Here is a 24974-nt window from a genome sequence, read left to right on the forward strand (position 1 = left end):
GTTTAAAGGAGCCTAGCTCCTCCTCCCCTCTCTCTTGTTCCCTCTCTTGCCATAAGACACGGTGGCTCCCCTTTCTCCTTCCGCCGTGATTGGAAGCTTCCTGAGGCCTCCCAGAAGCAGATGCCTGTGCCATGCTTCTTGTACAGCCTGCAGAGCCATGAGTCAAATAAACCTCTTTTCTTTGTAAATTACTGTGTCTCAGGTATTCCTTTATAGCACAGCAAACGGGCTAATACACCATGCTTGTGAGAAACTTGGGACTGGAGGAGGATACTTTTAGAAATGCTGCCAAAAATAATAACAAAAACAAAAAAGGCTGGACATGGTGGCTTGCATCTGTAATTCCAGCACTTTGAGAGGCTGAGGCAGGAGGATCACTTGAGCCTGGGAGTTTGAGAACAGCCTGGGCAACATAGTGAGACCCTGTCTTAAAAAAAAAATGCTGCTACAGGACACACTGTCCCTCTCCAGGAAGCTTCAGGTCAAGGGGACCTCGGGGGGATCATCTGTGTAACCCCCCCACCCATCTCATTGGTTTAACTTCATAGTGCACTTAGGAAGGGTCAGGTCAGGCTGGGTTAGTGCGCTGCCTATGCGCATTCCGCTGGGGTTGATGCTTAGATCATTCCCATTTTACAGATGTGGAGACGGAGGCCCAGAGCACAGCAGTGAATACGGGCCTGGGGGGAGGGGGCAGTGCATTTCAACTCAGCTATCATCCAGCTTGGTGACGTTGGGCAGTCCGCTTGCCCTCTTTGGGCTCTTAAGTGGTGACACCTATGCCATACGGTTGTTTTGGGAGAAAGGAGGTCTTGTGGGAAGGTGCTTAGCATGGCGCAGGGCATGGAAGGCACTTAGCTGCACATCATGAGGCTCAGGGGTTACATAATTGTTTCCTGTGTGGGTGAGGTGAGGGCTGCCCATGGCTGGGAAGGGCCCTGGTGGTTCCTAACCCCCAATCTGCCCTCCTACAAAGCCCGTACTCTTTTTTTTTTTTTTCTTGAGACGGAGTTTCGCTCTTGTTGCCTAGGCTGGAGTGCAATGGTGCAATCTCGGCTCACTGCAACCTCTGCCTCCTGGGTTCAAGTGATTCTCCTACCTCAGCCTCCTGAGTAGCTGGGATTACAGGCATGTGCCACCATAACCGGCCAATTTGGTATTTTTAGTAGAGACAGGGTTTCTCCATGTTGGTCAGGCTGGTCTTGAACTCCCAACCTCAGGTGATCCTCCCGCTTTGGCCTCCCAAAGTGCTGGGATTACAGGTATGAGCCATCGCGCCCAAAGCCGTACTCTTAACCACCATGTGAACTGTTTCCCATGCACACTTCCCTCCTGCACACCCCTGCATGCAAGCGGGCTCTGCTTTGAGAGGCCACCTGCTCCCTCTGGGCTCCTCCAAGGGTTAGAAGTGAGTCCACCCTCCCTCCGGTCCCGTATGTCCCAGGCTACCGTCCCCTTCCCTGTAACTTCCATCCAGGGACTGGTTTTCTCTTCTTGGGCTGCAGAGAACGAGCCGACGCTGGTTGCACACAGCAACCCTCTGACAACAGCCAGCGGGTCTCCCTGCATCCCTCCTCCTCCGTCCTGGATCCTCAGGTGATGTGGCTTCTGGCTGCTCTCCCTGGAGCCCGAAGTTTGGGAGCAGCAGCTGGAGTTAGAGGCGCAGGAGCGAGGGAAGAGGCACTACCCACCTGGCATTGGCCACACACTCCAAGGTAACCTCCGAGGTCCCGGCCACCACGCTGGTGTTTTTAGGTGGGATGATGATGGTGGGTGCGATGGGGTCTGCAGGCCCCCCTACATCTGGGGAGAGACCAGATGTTAGCTGGGGGCAGAGGTTGGAAATCCTAACCCTGCCTGGCCTCATTAGAGGCTGACACCCTGGGAGGCCTTTGTCCTCACCGAGTGGAGGAGGTGGCCATAGGGGCAGCCCCAGAGCAGACCTCCAGACACTGACCCCAGGGACTACCTGATCCCTCCTCTTCCTCTGTTGATGAGCCACCACACCAGGGTCCAAGGAGAGACTTTGCTGACCTTGACAGCCTTCCCCCCCCCTCCTGTAAAGCAGCCACACCCCCTCTCCCCACCACCACCCTGTCCTATTCCATTCCCTTCAGATCCTTCCCTCTGCCTGGGTTGACCTTGTTGGTTTAGTTCTGCATTGTCCACTTCCTCCACCAGAATGCAAACTCTCTGTACTAGGTCAAACAGAGTCACCCGCCCCCTCTCCCCACACACCTCCCGCCGATTCATGCCCACCCAGCACCTGTAAATGTGACCTTATTTGGATATAGGATCATTACAGGTATAATTAGTTAAGGTGAGGGCATATTGGATCGGAGTGGACTCAAGATCCAATATGACTGGCGTCCTTGTAAGAAGAGGGAAATTGAGACACAGATGCACAGGCCAGAAGCCCCTGTGAAGACAGAGGCAGAGTGGAGGGATGTGGCCACAAGCCAAGGAATGCCAAGCATTGCTGGCCACCGCTGGAAGCCAGGAAGAGGCAAGAAATGAGACTCCCCTAGAATCTTTGGAGAAGTATAGCCCTGCCGACACCTTGATTTTCAGACTTCAGGCCTCTAGAACTGCGAGAGGCTCAATTTCTGTTGTGAGCTGCTCAGCTGGTAGTACTTTGTTGTGCAGGCCGTAAGAGACTAAAATTCTCCATCACCAGGAACCTCATGGGTCTTTCCTGTGGACTGAGCTGTGTCCCCCACACATTCATATGTAAAGCCTTAACCCCCAATGTTATGGCATTTGGAGGGGTCCCTTGGGAGGTGATTAGGCTTAGATGAGGCCACGAGGGCCGGGCCTCATGAGGGCCAATGAGGGTCCCAAGGAAAAAGAAAAATATTCTCTTGACATATTGTCAACTTTTGCTTAGAAAAGCATCTAATACTTTAATTCTCCCATTGAATGAAATTAAAGAGTTAAGGATGAAACTCTTAGAAAGCAGGTTTCCAGGTACTTGTTAGGTGTGAATATTTCCATATTTCAGATTCATGTCCTTGTAAGAGGAGAAAGAGGCCAGAGCTGGCTCTCTTTCCGCCATGTGAGGACACCACTGGAAGGCAGACATCTGCAAGCTGAGAAGAGAAGCTGACCGTGCTGGCTTCCCAGTCTGGGACTTCCAGCCTCCAGGATGGTGGGAGCCAGAACGTCTGCTTTGTAAGCCTCCAGCTGCAGTGCTTTGTTACAGCACCATGAGCTGACTCATGCAGTCTTTTTTTTTTTTTGAAACGGAGTCTAGCTCTGTTGCCCAGGCTGGAGTGCAGTGGTGCAATCTTGGCTCCCCACAACCTCTGCCTCCCAGGTTCAAGCCATTCTCCTGCCTCAGCCTCCCAAGTAGCTGGGACTATATGCGCCACCACCACGCCCGGCTAATTTTTGTATCTTTATTAGAGACAGGGTTACACTATGTTGGCCAGACTGGTCTCGAACACCTGACCTCAGGTGATCCAGCTGCCTCAGCCTCCCAAAGTGTTGGGACTACAGGCGTGAGCCACCACGCCAGGTCATGCGGTCTTGACAACCACCACTCCTCCAGCAGGAAGAAGCATGCCTGGCACACAGTAAGTGCTCAAATACGTGTGTGAAGTGAACAAATGAATGGAACTCGAGTTACCATCGTCCACTTCCCAGGGTCGATGATTGAAATGAAAAAGAACTTCCCATAAGTGGGTTTTATTGGAAAAAAAACACAAAAAAAGAGAAACACTCCAAACTCTTCTAATAGAGGTGGTAGCATTTTCTTTTTTTTCATTTTGAGTATTTTTAAAAGTAGAAGGCTGGGTGTGGTGGCTCACGCCTGTAATCCCAGCACTTTGGGAGGCCGAGGCGGGCGGATCACGAGGTCAGAAGATTGAGATCATACTGGCTAACAAGGTGAAACCCTGTCTCTACTAAAAAATAGACAAAAATTAGCCAGGCGTGGTGGTGGGCACCTGTAGTCACAGCTACTCGGGAGGCTGAGGCAGGAGAATGGCGTGAACCTGGGAAGTGGAGCTTGTAGTGAGCTGAGATCGCGCCACTGTACTCCAGCCTGGGTGACAGAGTGAGACTCCATCTCCAAAAAACAAAACAGAAAACAAACAAGCAAAAAACACATAATAAAAACAAAACAAAAAAAGTAGAGGCCAAGTTTTTATCTTGGTGGGTCAGTGTAGGCCCGATATTGGCAGAAACTCCAATATTCTGTGTATGCCTGATCCATGGCTCCTGAAAATACAGCCTCTGAGGACTTTTTCTCCACAACAAATCTATCCAGTTGGCCCCTTTCCAGAAGGTTCTGGAGGTAGTAGGCCACAATGACACACCAGGCCCCGGTGTGACAGTCACAGGCCATTCTTTATGGGGTCGGGGGAGGGTGCCCAGTGGCTCCACTGCCACTCTGGGCCACCTTGTCAGCCCTGGGCAGGTTTTCCTTCCTTGACTCCAGGCCTTGCTAGAAAAGGCCCAGGAAGAATGGGAATAAAATGTAAAAAATAAAGTAAAATGAAGGGGGAAAGAAAGGAAGCATATAAAGCAAAATAATTGCAACAATATAAAAGCCTCATGTAGGTGCCATAAAGAGCGATCGGATTGAAAGCTGCTGATATAGCTGAATCCATAAAAGTGTGCTCTAAGTTGTTTATTACATGCGAGGGTGCACAGGTACCATGGCTCAGATTAATGGGGCACAAGTAGGAGACAGACAGTTAGAGCCCAAGCCAGAGCGCTGCGCGGCACAGCCAAGTAAACAGGGAGCCCTCGAGGAAGGCGAGTTCTGAGTTTAAAAACACGAGGGCTGCCCCAGGGCTCGGAGCTGGCTCGTTGGCTCTGGAAGGAATGGAGGAGAGATGGCCACGTGCTCAGGCCCAGGTGGCAGCCTGCAGGGCTCGACGGGGGCTGAGGTGGCCAGCGATGCTGGCACAGGGAGAAAGGGTCCCAGGAGTGAGGAAGGCCTGGGCTCAAAGCCTAGCTCTGCCCCTGGGTGTCCTGGTGACTTCATCCTACTGAGTTTCAGACTTCTCAGGGGTGAAATGGGATGAAAGTCACTACGTCTCAAGGTTGTGTGAATTCAGGCCCCAGCTCAACAATTCTTTCCTGGGTGAATGCTTGACACGTGCCAGGCTGTGTTGCAGGCACCGGAGATTCCCCACCAAGTGAGATGGCCAGGGTCTGTCCTCATGGAGGGCAAGGTCCCAGAGGAAGTCTAATCAACGCTCATGGGGTTAATGAATGAAAGAGCATGTGATGGTTGCCAGGAAGGGGGCAGCTGGTCTGGTCTGGGGTGAGTGCAGAGTGCCTGGCACACAGTAGGTGCTCAATAAATGACAGCCTCCCCTCCTGGAGATTTGCCTGCCTGTGCAGGGAAGACCTCTCCCCACCAGCCCTAGTCCAAGCGATAGACTCAGAGGCTATGGAGACGTGGGAGTCACAGGTTCGGGGACGCACGTTAAGCCCTGCAGGGTGCTGGGCAAGGCTTCGGGCATTTCATGGGGTGGCTTCCTGGGAGACAGGGGGAGTTGAGTGGGTCTGAGAGAAGCAGATTTACTGTAAATGAAGGTCATCCCAGCACAAGTGGGTTATTGGGGTAAATGGGGCCCCAAAAGTCAAACCATGAAAATCACAGGCGAGCCCAAGCAAAGAGGAAGGGTGTCTTCCCGGTGAGCTCCTGCCATAGAGCGGGCCCTGGGGTGGGAGGAAGTGTTGGGGGCTCCCCACATGGGAGGCCACGCTGGATCTCACTGCCCCAGACGCTTTGCGTAACAGCCACAAGGGACATCTAACGTGATCCATTCTCCCCGAATCACCTAATGGAATCCTCCCATTTTTGCCATAGGCACCAATTTACAGATGGGGAAACTGAGGCTCTGAGACCATGTGACCCACCTGGGCCACCTTTTTTTTTTTTTTGAGACCGAGTTTCGCTCTTGTTGCCCAGGCTAGAGTATAATGGCACGATCTTGGCTCCCCGCAACCTCTGCTTCCCGGGTTCAAGCGACTCTCCTGCCTCAGCCTCCTGAGTAGCTGAGATTATAGGCACGTGCCACTATGCCCCGCTAATTTTTTTGTATTTTTAGTAGAGACGGGGTTTCTCCATGTTGGTCAGGCTGGTGTTGAACTCCTGACCTCAGGTGATCCACCTGCCTTGGCCTCCCAAAGTGTTGGGATTACAGGCATGAGTCACTGCGCCTGGCCCTGGACCACCTCATTTAATCCACCCAACTTTGCCATAGGCACCACTTTACAGATGGGAAAACTGAGGCTCAGGGACCATGGGACTCGCCTGGGCCACAGGTTGGTGAGCGGTGGGGCAGGGGTATGAGCTTCTCCCCTCTCCTGGACAGGCTTCTGGGATGCCTGTTCTCCAGCTGCCCAGGAACCAGGGTATCCAGGCCCTGTGACCTGAGCAACCCAATGTGGGGGCCACAAGCCACACGTGCCTATGAGCTCCTGCAATGTGGATGGTGCCCCTTTGACCTAATGTGATTTAATTTAAACTAATTTACATTTAATTAAGAACGGATCCCCAATTCAGTTATTAGAACACTTTTAAGCATGTGTGGAACAACTTAGGCATACGACTCTACTTTTCAGCTATAAATTTTGTGAAATCTAAATACAGATCACGTATTTCGGATGAAAATTTCACATCCAGATTGAGATGTGATATAAGCGTAAAATACACAAGGATTTCAAAGACTTAGTATGCAAAAAACCAATGGAAGATATCCCATTAATATTCTTTACATTGATTGTATGTTAAAAAGATAACATCTTGTTATGTTGGGTTAAATAAAATAGAGTAATAAAATGAATGTCAACGATTTCTTTTTACTTGGTAAAAAACGGGGCTACTGGAAAATTTAAAATTTCGCATGTGGTTCGCATTCTATTTCCTTTCGGCAGTGTAGCACTGATCCCCGGGTATCCACCCAAGCATGGGGTTTTCAGGAGCTGTGACAGTCTGAATGAGGTCACCAGGGTTATCCTGAGCAGGGGGCAACTTCTGGGGTCACCGGACTTGCGCTTTCCTTCTCTGGTTCTGAAGAGCATAGGGTCCCTATAAAGAGGTACAGAAAGGGAGTCCAGAAGGGATGGAGGAAGCGGCGCAGAGGGGAGAGCAGAGGGAGGGGTGAGACCCAGGAGAGAAATGAAGGGAGCTGGCGCTGGTGGTGGGCGAAGCGGCAATTGCTCCTCACAAATTGGTTGGCAGGCAGGCAGGCTGGGGATTTGTGTCACGGAGAGGAAGAGGGTTTTCAAGTGCAGTCACTTGTGGGAAGAGAAATTAGCTAAAAATCAGCTGATTCTGCTCTGAATTCAGGATAAATCAGCGTGTGACGGCAGGAGGCCAAGAGGCAGTGGGGTGGGAGGAGCAGGCGACTGGGCAGGGCTTGGGTGGGTACAGGGGGTAAGAGAGGGGCCCTGCCCATCTCCCTGGGGCCAGCTGGAGGGTCGGGTGGTTTGGGATGGAGCAGAGAGCGAATAACCCCAAAGTCAGCCAGGAAGAGTACCCTAGTTTAACACCTGTGAGGAGGAGCTGGGTACCGGAGGAAGGGAACAAAGAGGAAGGCCCTGACTCTGTCTCAGGGTAAAATGAGTCACCCAGGAGGATGCCTGGCTTTGACCTGGACCACGAACCACTCCGGTGTCTTTGACATTGTTTCTTACCAAATGATGGGATTCCATGAGACTCCAGGGAATCTGATCACTAGAAAATGCGTGGGGAGAAGCATCTCTCTTTGATGACTAAATTCCCTTCTCCTATAGAAACAGCAGCCCCAGGGTTTGGGCTGGGACCCAGGCTGCTGGGACTTGACTGAGACCCTGGCTTGATGTTAGAGGTTACACCCTCAACCCTGATGGTCAGTCTCCAGATATACTTGCGACCCTGATGGGTCAGTCTCCAGAATGAAACTCTCCTCCCCACATTCAGATTTCCTTCAAGGCAGACTGGATGCTGAGTAGGGGAAGGAGATCCCTGAGATAATGGGAAGTGGTTCCTGCTGAAGTTTGAAAGGCCCTGGAATGGGGATGGCAAGGCCTGGAAATGTCCTGGGCCCTCTGGACACTGACAGCAGAGGCTAGGATCAGAATAAGAGCACAGAAAGGCCCCAGGCTGGTCCGTACCCTCATCTTGCCACTGGTGGGCAAGTACTATCATGACCAAGGATGATAAAAGAGGCTTGCTTTGAGAGCAGGAGTTGTACAGATGTGGAGGGAGATGAACATCTGCCTCCTCCAGCTTGTGTGATGGCTCAGCTGCTGCTGCTGCAGGAAGCTCTGGCCTTGCCCCACATACTCTGGGATTTGGGCCTGGGTTGCTCCTGGGCTGTCCTTCTCTGTCTTGGGAACAGAGTATAGAGGGAAGGGCTAGTCCAGTAGGGAGAACCAGGCCAGAAAGAACATCCCAGCATCTTGTCCCTCCCAAGAAAACTGGCTTCAGTCTTGGCTGGACAAGCGTCTCTTTGCCAAAGCACACCGAGGGAGTCATGCTTTTATGTGTGTCTCACTGTGTGGTGAGTTCTAGAGAGGGCTTCGTCCCTTTCGCCCAGGGAGCTGGAGGTGTCTGACGCTGGAGGTGTTTTAGGTGGGTGCCTGGGCAGAGGGCCTGTGTTCCCATCAGCAGGGACCACCTGGCTCCTAATATAGACAGCACTTTTTATGTGACAGCCAACTAGAGGCAGTTAGTATATTTCTGTAAAAACAAGCTTCAACCCTGCAATCACCCGCATGCCCTCCTGGTCGCATCTGAGTCCCGATAGTGGTTGCAACTCACACACGCACACACTCTTCCTCTGCCCCATCCCTCCCTGGGTCCCTGGTAGCCCTGCTAACAGTGGAGCTAAGCATCCTCTCTACCGATGCAGGATCTCAGGCATGTCATGGGAACAGGCTCCAGCATTCAGCTGCTCCCTTTCTGCCCGGGCACCCCTGGCTCTGCTGTGTCTCCTCCTCCTTGGGAAGGCTCCCCTGGCTGTCCCCCAGCTTCCCTGGCCCCCTCCTCTGCCACTCCATCTTCTCAATGATCCCCTGGAGCACCATTGCCAAGATTTAATGACCTGCTGCGTGATCGGTCCCGGCCCTGCGCGTACTTACTCTCCACGGCGAGCGTGATGGGCTGGCTGGTCTTGTTATCCCCATTCTTGTCGTTAACAGCCTGCACGTAGTAGCGACCTGCGTCAGGGGCCACCGTTGACAGGATGACAAGGGTGTTCTCCAGCGTGATGGCTCTGGGAAGAGGAAAAAGATTCCTCTGACAGGGGCCTGAGGGGCTCCGAACCTCCAGGGAGTGGGAGCGGAAACCCAAAGGGGGCAGCCTGACTGTACCTCCCAGTCCCCAGCCTCCCAGAGCCCCTCCTGCCACCCCTCTCCCCAGCCTCTTACCGCCTACATCCCACCACGTTTAGTTTGCAGAGAATTCTAAACACGGTGCTGACGCTGTCAACCAGACCCAGACACAGCACGTTCATGTCCAGACACCGAGACCACCCAAAGGAAGCTTCCCTGGCCCCTACCGCAAGCTTGGGCGAGGGGCTTCCAGGTATCCCCTTGGAATTTTGCCCTTTCCCAGGTCACAGCCTCCACGGCTGTGTGTGGTTACTTCTGCATCATGAGTGTCCAGACACTGAAGAAATATTCTCAGCATGGATTAGTGAATGTCGATGAATGAATAAGTAAATGACAAATGAATGCTAATGAATTTAGAAATGCAGGGCCATTCCAGAATCCAAGCCTTAACCCTAATCCTAAATCTGTTCAGGACTGATGTACTCAAAGGCTACAGGTCGCCTGGTAACATCAACTTCTGGAAGTCCTGTCTCCCTCCAGTTCCCTTTCTGGGTATCAGTTTCTACCTCATTTTGTTTGTTTGTTTGTTTTGAGACAGAGTCTCGATCTGTTGCTGAGGCTAGAGTGCAGTGGTATGAGCTCACTGCAGCCTCTGCCTCCCGGGTTCAAGCGATTCTCCTGCTTCAGCCTCCCGAGTAGCTAGGACTACAGGTGCATGCCACTATCCCTGGCTAATTTTTTGTATTTTTAGTAGAGACAGGGTTTTACCATGTTAGCCAGGATGGTCTCAATCTCCTGACCTTGTGATCTGCCCGCCTCGGACTCCCAAAGTGCTAGGATTACAGGCGTGAGCCACTGTGCCCAGTCTTTTTTTTTTTTTTTTTTTTTTGAGACAGAGTTTTGCTCTTATCACCCAGGCTGGAGTGCAATGGTACGGTCTTGGCTCACTGAAACCTCTGCCTCCATGGTTCAAGTGATCCTCCTGCCTCAGCCTCCTGAGTAGCTGGGATTACAAGTGCATGCCACCACACCCGACTAATTCTTGTATTTTTAGTAGGGACAGGGTTTTGCCATGTTGGCCAGGCTGGTCTCAAACTCCTGACCTCAGGTGATCTGCCCACCTTGGCCTCTCAAAGTATTGGGATGACAGGTGTGAGCCATTGTACCTGACTGGAGTTTCTACCTCTTTGAAGCTCATAACCAAGAGTGGGACTAGGTGGGCTGGTTAGGAGGGAAAAGGAGGCTGCTGTGCTTTGGGGTGCAGCAATGGGCTGTTTACCTCAGCCATTTTCCCTTGCTGGGATCCCATCATGCAGCCCCTTCTCAGGCCAGGTCTTCAGGCAGGGAAAAGGGGCTTGTCTGAGCAGGAAGCTGGAGACTTCATGGAATGTGGGTGCAGTGGAGCCAGGAGCGCCACCCACACCAGCTCTGCTTCCCTCCACCCATTCTCCCAATGACAAACAAAGCCATTAGTTTGTCAAGTATATCTCTGGATTTTAATGTGATGGGCCTGAGACAGCTGTTAAACATCCTTAATGTTAGTTTAACAAGGACAAATCCAGTTGAATTCTTTTCAAATTTTCCCATTAGGTGAATGTTACAGAGTTTTAAACAGGCTTTCAAATAAATATCCCCACTAATGCTTCTCCAGCCCAGCTCTCTCCCAGCCTGGCTGTGCTGGTTTTCAACCCCCTCTCTCCTGGTTTTGGTGCTTCACATGCGGAGAATCACACCCTTGGCGCAGCTCAGGGAAGCAGGAAGCCAAGCCCTCCTTCCCCCAATTCCTGGGTACCCTTCCCTTATGATGCCCCTCTTTTTTTTTTTTTTTTTTCTGGAGAGCTCTTGGCCGGACGCAGTGGCTCACTCCTATAATTCCAGCATTTTGGGAGGCTAAAGCAGGTGGATCACCTGAAGTCGGGGGTTCGAGACCATCCTGACCAACATCGAGAAACACCATCTCTACTAAACATACAAAAATAGCCGGGTGTGGTGGTGCAGGCCTGTAATCCCAGCTACTCGGGAGGCTGAGGCAGGAAAATCACTTGAACCTGGGAGGCGGAGGTTGCAGTAAGCCGAGATTGCACCACTGCACTCCAGCCTGGGCAACAAGAGCAAAACTCCATCTCAAAACAAAACAGATAAACAAACAAAAAACAAAAACAAAAAGGAGGAGAGTTCTTTTAACCTCCAGCTAATGAGGCAATAGGAGGTGGGGCCAGAGCCAGGCAAAAATATTTCAAAAGCTTAAAATAAGACAGGGATAGTGGTCATTTTCCCACCTGGGAGTTTCCTGCCGGGACTTGTCATTAGGTGCAGCAGTGAGGGTGGCTGAGAATTGGAGGAAGGGCGCTCCCCGTGCAGGGCTCTGGCTGGGGCAGGGGTAAGCTCTAGAATGGAGCTGTGGCCCTAGCCTCTAAAGAGCATGGTCTCGAGGCCCAGCAAGGAGGGCAGCTTCCTCCTTGTTGGGCCTCAGTTTCCTCCTCTGTGCAAGGGTGGAAGCAGGTATTCTGTAGGATTTCTTCCAGCCCAGAGGTTGAGGGATTCTGATTCCTGTTACTGCTTCTGTTCTTTCCTCATTAGGCCCAAGATAGCCCTGCAGTCCACCACCTGTCCCTTCCCACCCCGCAGACTGGCACACGGCCAGCTTCAGGGCTTAGAGGATTCCAAGTACCACACGCTGGGACCAGCAGGCCCAGCTCCCCCAACCACGCCACATCCATGACTACCATAGAAGCAGCTTCAAGGAAGCCTCTAGTGGGCACACTGGGCACAGCTTGGCCCACATTCCAGTTCACCCACCTGTCTTAGGACCCTTTTGGTCTCTAAGAAGGCTCCCACCTCCGAATTCATCTCTTTCTTGATCAGGAAGTCTCCTTCGGCTGCATTTTGTCTATATCACGATCAAGCTTTCTGGGTCAGTGGTTCTCAACCAGGGTTGACTTTGCCCTCCAGGGATGACAATGTCTGGACAACTTTTGGTTGCCAACTCTGGGAGTGCCACTAACAACTAGGGGTCAAGGCCGGGGATGTTGTTAAGCATGCGTCCTGTGGTGCACAAGAAGGCCCACACAGGGAAGAGTGATTGGGTCCCAGATGTCAAGAGCGCCATGCCTGACAGTCTGTCCTAGGTAGAGTGCATATTAAGATGGCAGACATGGCTGCTGCTCACCTCAGTCTCAGGCTTCCCTTCTGTCATGGACTACAGTGGCTGGGAAGCCAGAGACAGGCTTTGCATCTCTGCGTGCATCCAGGTGTGGCAGTGAGGTTGAACTAGTGGGATATGGAGGAAGGGATGTGCACCGCTGCTGAGCTTGCACCATGAGCACCCCCTGTGCGATCCTCATGTCCGCACCCTTTCTCTCTGGCAGAGCAGGACAACTAGGAAGGCTGTGTGCTGATGATGGCAAAACTCCCGTCAGCAGGGCTCCTGAAAGACTGTGTGGAAGACACCATGCCTCTCATCATGGTAGGACTTTAAATGGGGCTGGGCACAGTGGGATTACTATCTGTAATCCCAGCACTTTGGGAGGCGGAGACAGGTGGATCGTCTGAGGTCAGGAGTTCAAGACCAGCCTGATCAATATGGTAAAACCCCGTATCTACTAAAAATACAAAATTAGCCGGGTGTGGTGGTGCATGCCTGTAATCCCAGCTACTGGAGGCTGAGGCAGGAGAATCGCTTGAACCCAGGAGGCAGAGGTTGCAGTGAGCTGAGATCGCACCATTGCACTCCAGCCTGGGCATCAAGAGCGAAACTCCATCTCAAAACAAAAACATGAACAAAAACAACAACAATACATGGGCAAGAAATCAACTTCTATGGTGTGAAGTCACTGAGATTTTGGGCTCTGCTTTAACTAGTGCCCGGAGGGAAGCACCCTGGACTGGGACCCCCAGGGCCTGAGTTGAAGACTTTTTTTTTTTTTTCTTTTTTGAGACGGAGTCTCGCTCTGTCGCCCAGGCTGGAGTGCAGTGGCGTGATCTCGGCTCACTGCAAGCTCCACTTCCCAGGTTCACGCCATTCTCCTGCCTCAGCCTCCCGAGTAGTTGGGACTACAGGCGCCCACCACCATGCCCGGCTAATTTTTGTATTTTTAGTAGAGACGGGGTTTCACTGTGTCAGCCAGGATGGTCTTGATCTTCTGACCTCATGATCCGCCCGCCTTGACCTCCCAAAGTGCTGGGATTACAGGCTTGAGCCACCGCGCCCGGCCACTGAGCTCAAGTCTTAAACACAGAGTGGAGCAGGAGGCAGAGGAACCTTTGACTTGCTCCCTCTGAGACCCCCAGAAGGCAGTGAAGGAAGATCCCTGGGCTTGTGGCTCTCTCCAGAATGTCCATCTCATGGATAGACATTCCTGGGATGATGCTGTATTGTACTGTACTGGGTGCTCTCCCTGGCACCCAGGAGGGCTTCCAACTGCAGCACTGCACCCCAGAGGCAACCCAGACAGAAAGAAGCTGCAGGAAGAATTCTTGGGGGACACAGACTGCAGAACTCAACTCTTGGGCAGGGGCTGGATTCTATTTTTCAGCCACATCCCCTGGTTTCAATGTACTAGGCTTTTGCTATGGCTCTGATTGGCCCAGCCCTGCCTTCCCTTCCACTCACTGCTCCTATTAATCCAGGCCCTTTTTCTCAGCTCCCTGTGGCCCCCATTGATAATTAAATTATGAATGAAATAAATTATCCTAGAATGTGTCCAAAGCCCCCAGCATGCATCTTTATGAGGAATCGTGTCTCCTTTTCAACAATGAGCACCAGGGCATGGGCGAGGTGATGCTAATCCTTGCTCCTGCCCCACCAGTGAGAGCAGCTCTCTGTAGATAGCAGCACCTTCTGTATCCTGCACACCCCTCCGGCAGATAGCACTCATTAGATATGTATCTCTGACACACAGACACCAGGGAATTTGCTGCCAGGGACCCTTTCTGCTCACTTATGAATATTAATTTGCTGTAATTGCCAGGATAAAACCACCACAGTGTTCTATCATGTAGTTGGTAGGAACACTGCAGTGGCGTGCAGGGGCTGGGGGGTGTGTGTGACCAGGGAGGTGTGCATGTGTGTGTAGGCCAGGGTGTTCCATCCTGGTGCCACAGGGTTGTGGGAATTAAAAGAGGATGAGGACAGAGGCTGGGAATGAGAAAAGGAGGTGGAGAGGTGTTAGGAAAGGGATGACAGGAGTAGGCTGTAGAAAGGGTTTCATCCACCACAACAAATTTAATAGGAAAGTGCCAGCACACACCTCACACAGCCATGGCAGACATTGCTAATCAATCATGATATTCATTCTAACAAGTCGAGATAGGACCTCAGAATCCTCAACACAGTGTTCCAGGCAGCCACTACCAACTGACTGGCTTGCAATAGGCCATGGGAAATAACCTCAGAAAGGGAGCTGGGGTGGGGCTGGGACTTGCCTACTTGTCCCAAAACCTGTGTGGAGAGCATTCCCTTTCCACAGCATAATCTCAGCATCCATGCTAAGAAACACCCATGCTAAGAACCATTCTCTGCTGGTTTTATTGAACATAAGTTAGGTCTAAGAGGATGGTCTTGATCTTCTGACCTCATGATCCGCCTGCCTTGACCTCCCAAAGTGCTGGGATTACAGGCTTGAGCCACCGCGCCCGGCCACTGAGCTCAAGTCTTAAACACAGAGTGGAGCAGGAGGCAGAGAAAGCTTTGACTTGCCCCCTCTGAGACTCCCAGCAGGCAGTGAAGGAAGGTCCCTGGGCTTGTGGCTCTCTCCAGAATGTCCATCTCGTGGATAGACATGGACACGAGAGGACAGGGGGACACACTCTGATTCATGCAGCATGCGTCCCCCTGTTAATCTGGGGTGCCACTCCAATTCTTCACCCTGCTGTGTATCCACACTCTTTGTCCCGTGACTTTGCAGCTTCCGTCGCTCAAGAAACAGAATCTATTTTCCTACATCTTGATTCTGAGGTCTGCCATGTTCTTGCTTTGGCCCATGAGATGTTAGCAGAAGCTGGAAAAGTGTTTGTTCCTGCTTCTTCTCCTGCTCCTCTGCAATTGCCAGGAAAACGTACTAGGGCTGGCAGGCAGGAGAATGCATTGTGCCGCACAGTCAAGTCACCCCAGTCACCCAGACAAGTCAGCTAGTCCCAGACAAGTGAGAAAGCCCAGCCAAGACCAGAAAAACTACCCAGCCAAGCCCAGCCTAAATCACCAGCCTGTAGACTCACAAGAAAAAGAAATGTGTATTGTGTATTGCTGTAAGCCACTGAGCTGGTTTTTTTTTTTTGTTTTTTTTTTTTTGGAGATGGAGTCTCACTCTTGTCACCTAGGTTCAAGTGCAGTGGTGCAATCTTGGCTCACTGCAGCCTCTGCCTCCCAGGTTCAAGCGATTCTCCTGTCTCAGCCTCCTGAGTAGCTGGGACTATAGGTATGTGCCACCATGCCTAATTTTGTGTTTTTAGTAGAGTTGGGATTTTGCCAGGTTGGCCAGGCTGGTCTTGAACTCCTGACCTCATGTGATCTGCCTGGCTTGACCTCTCAAAGTGCTGAGATTACAGGCATGAGCCATTGTGCCTGGCCCACTGAACTATTTTGTTACACAGCATATTTGTGGCTGTGGATAGCTGATATACACTAGCATGGTGGTTCTTAACCCTGGCTTCACATTAGAACCACCTGGGGAGCTTTTAAAAATTCTGATGTTCAAATTCCATCCCATTTCAATTAAGTCAGAGAGTCTTAGGATAGAGCCCAAGGATCAGCACACAGTCATGCACAGCATAACGTTTCAGTCAAAAACAGACCACATACATGATGCTGGTTCCATCAGATTATAAAGAAACTGCCTTATACAGGTATAAAAATCTTTTATACCATATTTTTATGGTACCTTTCCTATATTTAGATATGTTTAGATACACAAATACTTACCATTGTGTTCCAATTGCCTGCAGTACAGTAACATGCTGTACAGGTGTATAGCTTAGGAGCAACGGACTACACCATACATCCTGGGTGTGTAGTAGGCTGCACCATCTAGGTGTGTGTTCACACAATGATGAAACTGCCAAATGACACATTTCTCAGACTGTATCTCTGTCATTAAGTGACACATGACTGTATCCCCAAACTCCCAAATGATTTCAACAGGTAGCTAGGTTGAGATACTCCCCAGGGCTTGTTCCCCACAAATACAATCTTTTCCTGGAGTCTGCAGGCCTGTTTTCAGGCACTTTTCACATAATACAAGAATTAAAGAATCTGACTCTGGAGTTGGCAGGGCCGGACGCAGCTCCACCACTTACCAGCTGTGTGAGATTTGGCAAAGTAGTTAAACTTTTGGGAACTTCACTTGACTGTCTGTAAAATGGGGAGAAACCTAGCATCTCACCGGGTTGTTGTGAGGGTCATTCATTCAACAATGCCCCCTTTCTGCAGGTGCTCTGGGGACAGGAAGGAGAATGAGATTGAGAGCATCTTCTTCCTCACAGAGTGTGGCTGTCCGGGAGGAGAGGGGATGTGTGTGGTGTGCTTAGCTCAGTCCCCAGGACATAGCAGCCATTCAGTAAATGGCAGCTGCTATTATGATGATGGTGATATTGCCATTACTATTATTACTTGAGATGGAGTCTGGTTCTGTCTGGAGGCTGGAGGCTGGAGTGCAGTGGCCCGATCTCGGCTCACTGCAACCTCTGACTCCTAGGTTCAAGTGATTCTCCTGCCTCAGCCTCCCAAGAAGCTGGGATTACAGGCGTCCACCACAATGGCCAGCTAATTTTTGTATTTTTAGTAGAGACAGGGTTTTGCTATGTTGCTCAGGCTGGTCTCAACTCCTGACCTCAAGTGATCGGTCCACCTCAGCCTCCCAAAGTGCTGGGATTACAGGCGTGAGCCACTGCGACCGGCCTATGATGGTGATACTATTATTATTGTTATTGTCACTATGCTTCCTTCCCCCAACTAGACTTAATGTTCTCCAAAGACAGGAACTGTCCATCTATGCCTCCACTCTCTACAGAGACCAGGAAATGCTCAGTCCTGTGTACACGCAGCCTGAGTAGATGAGAAGGTGGTCTTCTGGAGGGAGGGGAGAGCTGGAGTGGGAAAGAGGAAAGCCCCAGCTGATTCCAGACCTGGGGGTGGGCTCAGCAGGGCGGGGAGACGGGTGTATCTCGGGAGGAAATGCTTTGTTGCTCGCCTTCTGCGGAGGTGTGGGGTGCTGGCTCCATGGCTCCTGCCCACAGGCTGGGCTGCCCCAGCCAATCCCAGGGGCACACAGAGACGGCCTTGTGAACACTGAGAGGCCTGTGTGTTTCTCTCCCTGGGACTTCCCCGGCCACACCTCCACCTCGCAGCCAAGACACACACAGCCCTCATGCACCAGTAAACACCCTGCCAACGGACACGCCCAGGGCCGCCCGGCTGCCCAGGGGACACCAGCCTCTCCAACAGCCCCTGGCGCCACCGGCCTGCGTCCTGGGCCTGTAACCGCGGTGATCGCGCCTTCGTACGTGCCTGTTTGGGTTTCTTAAGTGCTCTGAAAAGCAGATTTATTCTCCAGCTGACGGTGAAGGCAACGCCCTGGGATTCCCCAGGAAGGCGACTGAGCGTGGGTTTCATGGTCCCAAGTCCTTGCATGTACATCCCAAGAAAGCCCCTGGGAGGTCCCCTACCTGGCTGTGTCCCACAAGAGCTGAAAGGAGCTTCTCTGCATTCAGGAGAGACTTTGTCCCCAAACCTCCTCTCCTCCCCCAGGTCCCCCTCCCCTCCCGTCCCCCCAGAGTGGTGCACTCACATGCGGCTGCTGGGCGGGATCTTGCGGCCGTCCCGGAACCAGGTCACCTGTGGCCGGGGGAAGCTGGCGATGCGCGGGGCATGGATGACAGCGGCTTCTCCGTGGGAGACGCTCTGGTGCTTCTCGCCCTCCTCAAAGCTCCCCATGTCTGCAGCCGGGACAACGGCAGTAGGATCAGGGGCGGGAGGTCAGCCTCAGGGACTGCCCAGCTCCCAGGTTGGGAGTGGTGGCCACGGACGGAAAATTTGGGGCAGACAGGATGACCACAGGGAAGGGGGACACCTTGCTCGGGTCACCCCATTCTCTGTCTCACCACTAGCACCCTGCCCTATGCTACTATCTCTGTTCATATCCCTATCTCCTTCAATCAGCCAGTTCATCCCACCACCCTGAGAGGTTGGTCATCATTTCACACGTTTTACAATGGAAAAAACTGCTCAAATGGGCTCAGAGAGGTTAGTTAACTTGTCTAAGGTCACCCAACTAGGAAGAGACAGAGTCAGAATTTGAACTCAGACCTTAAACCCTGGAGTGAGGCTATGTAGCCCCTCCTCCCCTGCCCTACAGTGTGGCCTTCAGCGCGGCGGGGGTTCCTGTGTGAGGTGAAGGGCAGGTTTCCGTGCCCTTTCAGGGAGAGAAGGGTGGGCATGCTGAGAGAATGGGGTCTTAGATGCTTGCAGATGGGTGCAGACAGCGTTTCTCTCCTGCGCCTTGGGTGTGTAGTGTGTAGTGTGTGAGTTTGTGTGTATGTGTGAACATAAACACCATATTGCTCTTTTAAAACGTGCCACCCCCTTGGCAGATAAGGAGGGGAACATTCATCCCGGCTGTGTCAGCCAGGAGGTAAGCAGAGAGCAGAGCACACACGGGTAAGGAAACTCTTCAGCCAGCCTGCCTGCCTGCCGGGGTGGGACAAGGGGGTAGGGAGACTAATTCCAACACGGAGGCTTGGAGATAGGGTTTGGGAAGGGGTATTTGTGTCTCTACCACACCCCTGAAAATTAATGGACATCCTCGTTACTTCGAGTGTGGCCCATGGGCAGGTGCCTAGGCACCACACCTGGGCACCTGTCAGAAATGTAGAGTCTCAGACCCCCCAAGATCTGCTGGATCAGAAGCAGCATTTTAGCGAGACGCTTGGCAAGTGTGTCCATGTTCAACTGCAAGAAGCATATTATTTGTCTCAAACTTGACTGTGTGTCGGAACCACCTGTAGAATTAAAAAATGCTGATGGGAGCCTCACCCCCAAAGCTATCATTACATCTTTCCCTCCCTCCCTCCCTCCCTCCCCCCCTTCCTTCCTTCCTCCCTCCCTCCCTTCCTTTTCTTTCTTTTTCTTTCTTTCTTTCTCTCTTTCTTCCTTTTCCTTCCTTCCTTCCTTCTTTCTCTCTTTCTTCCTTTTTCTTTTTCTTTCTTTCTTCCTTCCTTCCCTCCTTCCTTCCTTCCTTCCTTCCGTCTGTCTTCCGTCTATCCTTCTTTCTTTCTTTCCTTCTTTTTTTTTTTTTTTTTTGATAGAATCTCACTCTGTCACCTAGGCTGCAATCAGCCAAGTGCGGTAGTGCAATCTCGGCTCACTGTAACCTCTGCCTCCCAGGTTCAAGTAATCCTCCTGTCTCAGCCTCCTGAGTAGCTGGGATTACAGGCACCCGCCACCATGCCCAGCTAATTTTTGTATTTTTAGTAGAGATGGGGTTTCACTGTGTTGGCCAGGCTGGTCTTGAGCTTCTGACCTAAAGTGATCTGCCCACCTTGGCCTCCCAAAGTATTGGGATTACAGGCGTGAGCCACCACGCCCGGCCTGCATCACCCGAAGCCATCACTAGGATGTGCCTCAATCTGTGCACAGAATTCCTACACGCAGAAAGATTTCACACTGCTGACTTACAGGCCTTTGTTTCCCCATTGCCCAGCGGACCCCTCCCTAACCAAAGGGGCCGCATCCTAAGCTGCCCGGTCCCCTCCTACTGCATTGGGTGTTATTTCTCAACTCCTCTAAGACCACTGACTCTTCTTCCTCTCCTTCTACCAGGAGTTCTCCCACCGGGCTGCACCTTAGAATCCTTGAGGGACCTTTAATATTCCCAGAGGTGAGAATCTTTTGGGGTGTGTCGGCTGACCTCAGTATTTGTTTATTATTATTTTAGAGACAGGGTCTCGCTCTATCGTTCAGGCTGGAGTACAGTGGAGTGATCATGGCTCACTGCAGCCTCGACCTCTAGGGCTCAAGCAATCCTCCTGCCTCAGCCTCCTGAGTAGCTGGGACTACAAGTGTGTACCACCATGCCTGGATAATTTTATCTTTAATAGAAATGAGGTCTTGCTATGTTGCCTAGGCTGGTCTGGAGCTCCCAAAGTGTTGGGATTATAGGTGTGAGCCACTGTGCCCAGAGCAGACCTGAGTATTTCTAAAGCAGCTCAGGTAGTTCCAACATGAGCTAAGGCTGAGTTGGGTGGGTCTCAGAATCTCCTGAGACTTGGCAAACTCACAAAAGTGTTCACCACTCTCCTTCCCTCCCAGGCATCCCCCAGGGCACAGAAAGGCCCTGCTTCAACCCATCTGGCTCTCTGAGTACCTGATTCACTCTGATTCACTCTCTTGGTTTGCAGATTCTGCTGCACAATTGTTTGAGAATGCGGGCCTACAAGTTCATTTTCCAAAGCCCTAGTCTTGATTCTCTTTCCAGCCACGCTGGCCCCTTGGCGGCTTCACCTGGCCTAATGGTTTGACCACAGTCTTCCTGCAAATGACACTTGTGCCTTCTGCCCTGATCGCTGAGATCCAATTTCCAACAGTCTATTGGGCATTTCTCCAAGGAGAGCCCTCCGTCACCTCCTTGCCAAGCTCTCCTTGCATCCTAAGTTCTGTTAAAATCTCCCTTCGGCTGGGCATGGTGGCTCGCGCCTGTAATCCCAGCACTTTGGGAGGCTGAGGCAGGCAGATCATGAGGTCAGGAGTTCGAGACAACCCTGGCCAACATGGTGAAACCCCGTCTCTACTAATAATACAAAAAGTAGCCGAGCGTGGTGGCACATGCCTGTAATCCCAGCTACTCGGGAGGCTGAGGTAGGAGAATCCCTTGAACCCGGGAGGCGGAGGTTGCAGTGAGCAGTGAGCCGAGATCTGGCCATTGCACTCCAGCCTGGTGCAACAAGAGCGAAATTCCATCTCAGAGAAAACAAAAATTAAAGCAAAAAAACTCCCCTCATGCCCTGCAAACCCAATTACCTAAGCTCAAACCTCTGGAGACTTTGGTGGTGCTTTCCTTTCCTGCCCCCGCCAAGCCTTTCGACTCCTCCTCTGGGACATTACTGTAATTTACCAAGGGCCTTCTGGTTCCTCCAGCCTTGTCAATGGGCTGGCCCTTACTCCAGCTGCACAGACCCTGGGCATGCCTCCCACCTCCAGATTCCCTCCTGTCCATCTTACACACTGTTCTTGATTAGTTTTTCTTGGAGCCTCTGGGAACTCCTCACTGCCCTGGGAAAGTCTAAATTCCCTGGCCTTGACTCAAGGTTCTTCCCTAATCTGACCCCAGACAACCTTTCTTGCCTTCATGCCCATACCATGTCCTGCCACCTCCCACCCCACGGCCTGTATTTTGGCTAGGCCACTGCCTGGAATGCCACCAGAGCAAGCCAAGAGTCACCAAGGCACCATGATTCTACAGTATCCTGGAAGGATGTAGTCAATTAAGTGTTTCAAAAGATCAAATCTGCTGTTGGCTTCCTTGTTCTACACTTGGTAGGCAGTGTGTGTAATGGTAATGGCTTTGGAGTTTTTATACCTGACTTCAAATCCTAGTTCTGTTGTTCTGTTACTCATTAGCCATGATGCTGGGTAAATTTCTTTCTTTTTCTTTTTTTTTTTTTTTTTCTGTAGAGACAGTCTCGCTATGTTGCCCAGGCTGGTCATGAACTCCTGGCGTAAAACTCTCACCTCAGTCTCCCAAAGCTTTGGGATTACAGGCATAAGCCACTGTGCCCAGCCAGGGCAAAACTTTTGACTTCATTAAGCCTTAATTTCCTCTTCTATAAAATGGAGTTAAGAAGGGCTCCCTCCTCATAGGTTGTGTTATTTCATGAGATGATATGTGTATGTCAGGCTGTGTCTCTCCAAGGATGGCTGCATCAATATTGCTACTATTCACATGCTCTTTTTACAAGTGATGGACATTCCTCTCTCTGACAGATGGGGCGTAGGTCCCTTCCCCTTGAATCTAGGGAGCCTGTGACTATTTGACCAGTAGAATGTGCAGGAAGTGATGCCGTGTGACTTTTAAGACTAGGTCATTGAAAGGATACAGCTGCCACCTGGCTCTCACTCTTCATACTCGCCCTTAGAATCCAGCCACCATGTTGTGAGGAAGCTCAATCTAGCTGAAGCAGACGTGGGAGCAGCCCACATAGAGAGGAACTGAGGTCCCCAGATGACAGCCAGCATCAACGCTGGACATGTGAACAAACAGGTGTGCCCTGAGAGGACTTCAGCCCCAGCCTTCAGCCCCAGACCGAGCCCCAGCTGAGGCCTCAGTCATCCCAGCATACAGTCAAGCTGCCCTTGCTATTCTCTGTCCAGATTCTAGAGTCACAGGATCTGTGAACATGATAAATGATTGCAGTGTACCTTTATGTTTTGGGGTAATTTGTTACATAGCCATAGAAACTAGAAGAGTAGAGAAAAATGTTAAAAAATTGTATCTAATATTTGTAGTGTTAAAATATTGGAAGCCTACACATTTTTCACAGTTTAGTTTAAACATCACCTCCTCAATGAGGTTTACCCAAAACCATTCAAATAGAATTCAAAAACAGAGCGGTTGAGCACTTACCCTACCCCGAACTTCTTTCTAGGTAGATTTCCCATGCATTATCTCATTTAATCCTTACAATAACATGACAAGCTCAATTTAAACAAATATACATTTTTAGTTGTTTATTAATTTCCATTACTTGGCTCTGTCTATAAAAAAATTACATCAATGAATCACATTGATTTCAGTTCTTAAAATAATTTTATCTACTTAAAAAACTTTTCACAGAACTCAGAAGATGTATTTGAACAATTTAAAGCAATTTTATGGTAATAGTGTTTCTTTCTCCTCTCTAGTTTTATTAGCTCCATTTTGCCAGTGAGGAAATGAAGGCTCATGGAGACCGAGTGGCTTATGCAGCTGTGAGCACTGAGGGCCAGGCCCAGTCCATGTTCACCCTGGCCCTCCCCATGTTGTCCCTCCCTGCCTCCTTCCTGAGTTGCATCCTGCATTGCAATCCTGCATACACATTCTTTATCTCTTTCTTTTTTTTTTTTTTTTTTTTTTTTTAAGACGGAGTCTCGCTCTGTCGCCCGGGCTGGAGTGCAGTGGCCGGACCTCAGCTCACTGCAAGCTCCGCCTCCCGGGTTCCCGCCATTCTCCTGCCTCAGCCTCCCGAGTAGCTGGGACCACAGGTGCCCGCCACCTCGCCCGGCTAGTTTTTTGTATTTTTAGTAGAGATGGGGTTTCACCGTATTAGCCAGGATGGTCTCGATCTCCTGACCTCGTGATCCGCCCGTCTCGGCCTCCCAAAGTGCTGGGATTACAGGCTTGAGCCACCGCGCCCGGCCCTTTATCTCTTTCTATACATGCTAGGCCTTGAGAGGCAGTCACATTCAGAAGCAAATCCCGACAAGACATCTGGGCCTGTGCCCTGCACACAGTACTTTCTAAATTCACTCAATGCCGGCATTCACCACTTCCCTATGGATCCCCTACTGTGGGCCAGGTAGGCTCTGGGGTAGGCACTGAAGAAAGACCTAATGCCTGCCCTCTTGGAGCTTCCAGTCTGGTCAGGGAGAAAGTAATAAGTGAATCAACCCACAAGCAAACGTTTGGTGATGTCTATGACAACTGTTGAAAAGGATGGAATGAGGTTCTTCATGAGAGGAATAGCAGGAGGAACTACTTTAGACTGGGAGATAGGCGAGGCTTTTGTTAAGCTGAGTAGGTATTCCCTAGGGGTGTACATGGGAATGAGAGGGGAAGTGTGTGATGGCTCAGAGGTAGGAGAGAAGGGATTCACAGAGGAAATAAAAGAAGGCCAGTGGGGCAGTGCCATGGATTTGTTCAGTGGATGGATGGATGTTTGGATGGATGGATGGAGGGGTAGAAGGTTGTATGGGTGAATGGGTGAATGGAGGAAAGAATGGAAGAATAGACGGAGGGATGGGTGGATGAATGGAGGAAGGGCAGAGGAATGGATGGTTGTATGTACATTTGTATAGTAGTATGGCTATTGTATGTATATATGCTTACATGTGTGTCTGTATATTTGGATGGTGGGATGGATGGTGTGTTTGCATGTATGCATGTACGTTTATATGGTGGGATGGATGGTTGTATGTAGCTATGTATGTACATGTTTGTATGATGGGATGGATGGTTGTATGTTTACATATATGCATGTATTATTGGTGGGATGGTTACATATGCATGCATGTTTACATGCATGCATGCACATGCTGTGGGATAATGGTTGCATGTATGTTTGTATGTATGCATGCATATTTGTATGTGATAGATGGTTGCTTATGTGCATATTTACATGAATGTGGGCATGTATGGTGGGATGGTTTATACATGATTGCATGCATGCATGTTTGGTGGGATGTATAATTGTATGTATGTTTACATATATGTGTACATGTATAGTGGGATGGTTATGTATGTACAAGTGTCTATGGTGGGAGAGATGGTTGTATGTATGTACATTTACATGTATGTATGTTTGTACGGTGGGATGCATGGTTGTGTGTTTATGTGCATGTGTGCATATGCAGTGGAATGTATGTATGCATGTACATATGTTTTATGGTGGAATAGATGGTTGTATGCATGTATGTTTACATGTATGAATATATTTATGGTGGGATGTCC

At 50.7% G+C, this 24974-nt stretch overlaps 1 protein-coding gene across 2 annotated transcripts in view; it reads right to left on the reverse strand.

The window, feature by feature from the left end:
* The window catches only part of SDK2 (sidekick cell adhesion molecule 2), a 313701-nt gene that overhangs the window by 107429 nt on the left and 181298 nt on the right, over positions 1 to 24974 (reverse strand). For both annotated transcript variants that reach the window (XM_005584829.5, XM_005584828.5), the window contains exons 4-6: positions 18063 to 18210; positions 9088 to 9221; positions 1692 to 1803 (exon numbers count right to left, since the gene is read on the reverse strand). In XM_005584829.5, coding sequence (XP_005584886.3) covers positions 1692 to 1803; positions 9088 to 9221; positions 18063 to 18210 — 394 coding nt within the window. The remainder of the gene's footprint in view (positions 1 to 1691; positions 1804 to 9087; positions 9222 to 18062; positions 18211 to 24974) is intronic.

Source organism: Macaca fascicularis, chromosome 16 (assembly GCF_037993035.2).
Source record: "Macaca fascicularis isolate 582-1 chromosome 16, T2T-MFA8v1.1".
Classification (NCBI taxonomy): domain Eukaryota; kingdom Metazoa; phylum Chordata; class Mammalia; order Primates; family Cercopithecidae; genus Macaca; species Macaca fascicularis.